The sequence below is a fragment of the Durio zibethinus genome, chromosome 13 (genome assembly GCF_047325235.1).
Source record: "Durio zibethinus cultivar Kanyao isolate XHJ-2024 chromosome 13, ASM4732523v1, whole genome shotgun sequence".
In the NCBI taxonomy this organism is placed as follows: Eukaryota; Viridiplantae; Streptophyta; class Magnoliopsida; order Malvales; family Malvaceae; genus Durio; species Durio zibethinus.
The window spans coordinates 6965322-6968413 of NC_143174.1; the positions used below are offsets into that span (position 1 = coordinate 6965322).

Consider the following 3092-nt stretch of genomic DNA (forward strand, 5'->3'; position numbering starts at 1 on the left):
TTCAGGTTTAGAAAGATAAGCTTTTCGAGACATAAAGAACAGTTGATTCAAAAGTATTTCAAAAATCAAATATCAATTCTCTAAATAATGAACATTTGGACGACTTCGGCCTACTCAGACCAGGTCTTTTTCCAAAAACCCGTTACATTTGCGATCTTGTCACCTGTGATTTCATATGACCAATCTTTGCCCCATATCTGTGACTAAAGAGAACTTGCCCCCTAAAAATCATATCTTTTAATTTTGGTAACAATTCGTCCATTCGGTGCCACTCCTTTGTTCTCTGAAAAAAACTTTCTCCGAGTTTCATCTTCATTCAAGCCACCTTCATAGGTTTTTAGCTTAAATGACCCCCTTTTGACTTAAACCACCCTTTTCGGATTTTCAATCTGAATCACTTCCTTTCTCATTTTTTTTTTCATTTTTTTTATTTTTTTTATTTTTTTTATTTTTTTATTTTTTTTTATTTTTTTGTTGTTTTTTTATTTTTTTATTTTTTTACTTTTTTTAAGCAAAATATTTATTGACAATGTCTGAATTTACAGGACTTGACAATTCATCTCCATCCATTTCTGTAAGGATCAAAGCCCCATCAGAAAAAACTTTTTTACCACATATGGACCTTCTCAATTGGGCATCCATTTTCCTCTATTGTCATGCTGATATGGCAAAATCTTTTTCAACACCAATTCGCCCTCACGAAAGCATTGGGGTCGTATCTTTTTGTCATGTGCTCGTATAACTCTTCTTTGATACATTTGTCCATAAATGAGTGCTGAGAGCCTTTTCTCTTCAATAAGATTCAGCTGCTCAAAATGATCTTGAACCCATTCTACCTCATCCAATTTTGTCTCCATCAACACCCTCAGAGAAGAGATTTCCACTTCAATTGGCAGTACAACTTCCATCCCATATACTAGTGAAAATGGGGTGGCCCCTGTGGAGGTTCGAATTGATGTTCTATAGGCAAGCAAAGCAAAAGGTAACTTTTCATGCCAATCCTTATATGTGTCAGTCATTTTTCCCAATATTCTCTTGATGTTTTTATTCGTAGCTTCCACTGCACCATTCATTTTTGGGCGATATGGTGCTGAATGATGATGCTTAATCTTGAACTGTGCACACAATTCTTTCATCACTTTATTGTTTAAATTGCTAGCATTATCTGAGATAATCCTTTCTGAAAGACCATATCAACATATTATCTCTCTTTTTATAAATCTACACACTACTGATCGCGTAATACTAGCATATGAAGCTGCTTCCACCTATTTTGTAAAATAATCGATTACCACAAAGATAATCGATGCCCATTTGAAGCTTTAGGGGTTATGGGTCCAATCACATCCATTCCCCACATGGAGAAAGGCCATGGTGGTGCCAAGACGTGCAATAGGACTGAAGGGGAATGAATTTTATCTGTATAAATTTGATATTTGTGGTACTTTTTAGCATAACCGATGCAATCATTTTCCATTGTAGACCAGTAATAACCAGCTCTCATGATCTGTTTGGCCAACATATACCCATTAGCATGTATTCCACAAATCTCTTCGTGTACTTCTTCAAGTATCATTCTTGCTTCCACTGCATCGATGCACCTTAGTAAAATCTGATCTCAACTTTTTTTATACAAGATTTCTCCATCAAGCACAAAACTTGCTGCTAATCTTCGAATGATCCTCTTATCATTTTTTGAAGCCTACTCTAGGTAGCTTTGACACTTGATATACTGTACAATGTCATAGTACCATGGTTGTCAATCCATCTCTTCTTCCACATTTGAACAGTGAGCTAGTGAAACTTTTATTTGTACTCTAATGGGTTGGATTCCCACACCATTATTTAACTTAAACATTGCTGCCAAAGTGGCCAAGGCATCAACAATCTGGTTTTCTTCTCGAGGAACATATTGAAATTCTTTTGAAAATGTTTCCTCAAGCCAGCTATATGCTTTTGGTATAACACTAGTTTCGAGTCCCTGGTCTCCTATTCACCTTTTAGTTGATAAATTACTAAGGTAGAATCTCCTTATGCTTTTAATGTTTCAATTTTCTTTTCAATGGCCATCTATAACCCCATGACACATGCCTCATACTCAGCAACATTGTTTGTGCAATTGAAATCTAACCTTACGGTACATGGGTAATAATTTCCTTCTGGGGATATTAACACTGCTCTAATGCCATGCCCCATTATATTGGATGCCCCGTCGAAAAACATTTTCCATACCTCTCTTACAGGCTCTTTATCTTCATTCTGTAAGATTGCCCTCAAATCTTCATCTGAAAAGTCAAACTTTATAGGTTCATAATCTTCTGTAGTTCGATCAGTAAGAAAATCAGTAATTGCACTCTTTTTTATGGATTTTTGTGTCACGTACACAATATCATATTCTGATAGCATGACCTACCATCTCGTTAACCTGCCTGATAAAGATGGTTTTTCAAAAATGTACTTGAGATGATCTAATTTTGATATTAGCCACGTTGTATGGTAGAGCATGTATTGTCTGAGTCTACGAGTAGTCCAAGCCAAGGCACAACATATTTTTTTCTATTTGGGGGTACTTAGTCTCGTACTCTGTAAACTTTTTACTCAAATAGTATATAGCATGCTCTTTCTTGCCAATTTCATCTCTTTGCCCCAATACACATCCCATCGATTTTTTTTGAACTATCAGATATAAAATCAACGACCTTCTTGCAACTGGTGGAACCAACACCGGTGGGCTTATCAAATACTCTTTAATCTTTTTAAATGCATTTTGGCATTCTTCATCCCATTCACCAGGGTTATTTTTACGAAGTAAACTGAAGATTGGATCACATTTTGAGGTAAGTTGGGATATGAAACGAGAAATATAATTCAATCGCCCTAAAAAGCCTCTCACCTCCCTTTATGTGCATGGTGCTGATAATTCTTGAATGGCTCGAATCTTATCAGGGTCTACTTCTATACCTCTTTCACTGACTATAAACCCTAACAATTTTTTAGATTTAACACCAAAGGTGCATTTGGCTGGATTCAGTTTGAGCTGGTATCTTTGTAATCTTTCAAAGAGCTTTCTGAGATTAACAACATGATCTTCC

At 35.9% G+C, this 3092-nt stretch overlaps 1 protein-coding gene across 1 annotated transcript; it reads right to left on the reverse strand.

The window, feature by feature from the left end:
• Positions 1 to 626: 626 nt before the first annotated feature.
• Positions 627 to 1136, reverse strand: LOC149515288 (uncharacterized). Its single transcript, XM_089742407.1, has one exon. The coding sequence runs from the start codon at positions 1134 to 1136 to the stop codon at positions 627 to 629; it is 510 nt and encodes a 169-aa protein (XP_089598533.1).
• Positions 1137 to 3092: the final 1956 nt, after the last annotated feature.

What these genes read in the sequence shown, in the direction of transcription:
- LOC149515288 (XM_089742407.1), bottom strand. Translation starts at nt 1,136, where the DNA reads ATGAAAGAATTGTGTGCACAGTTCAAGATTAAGCATCATCATTCAGCA.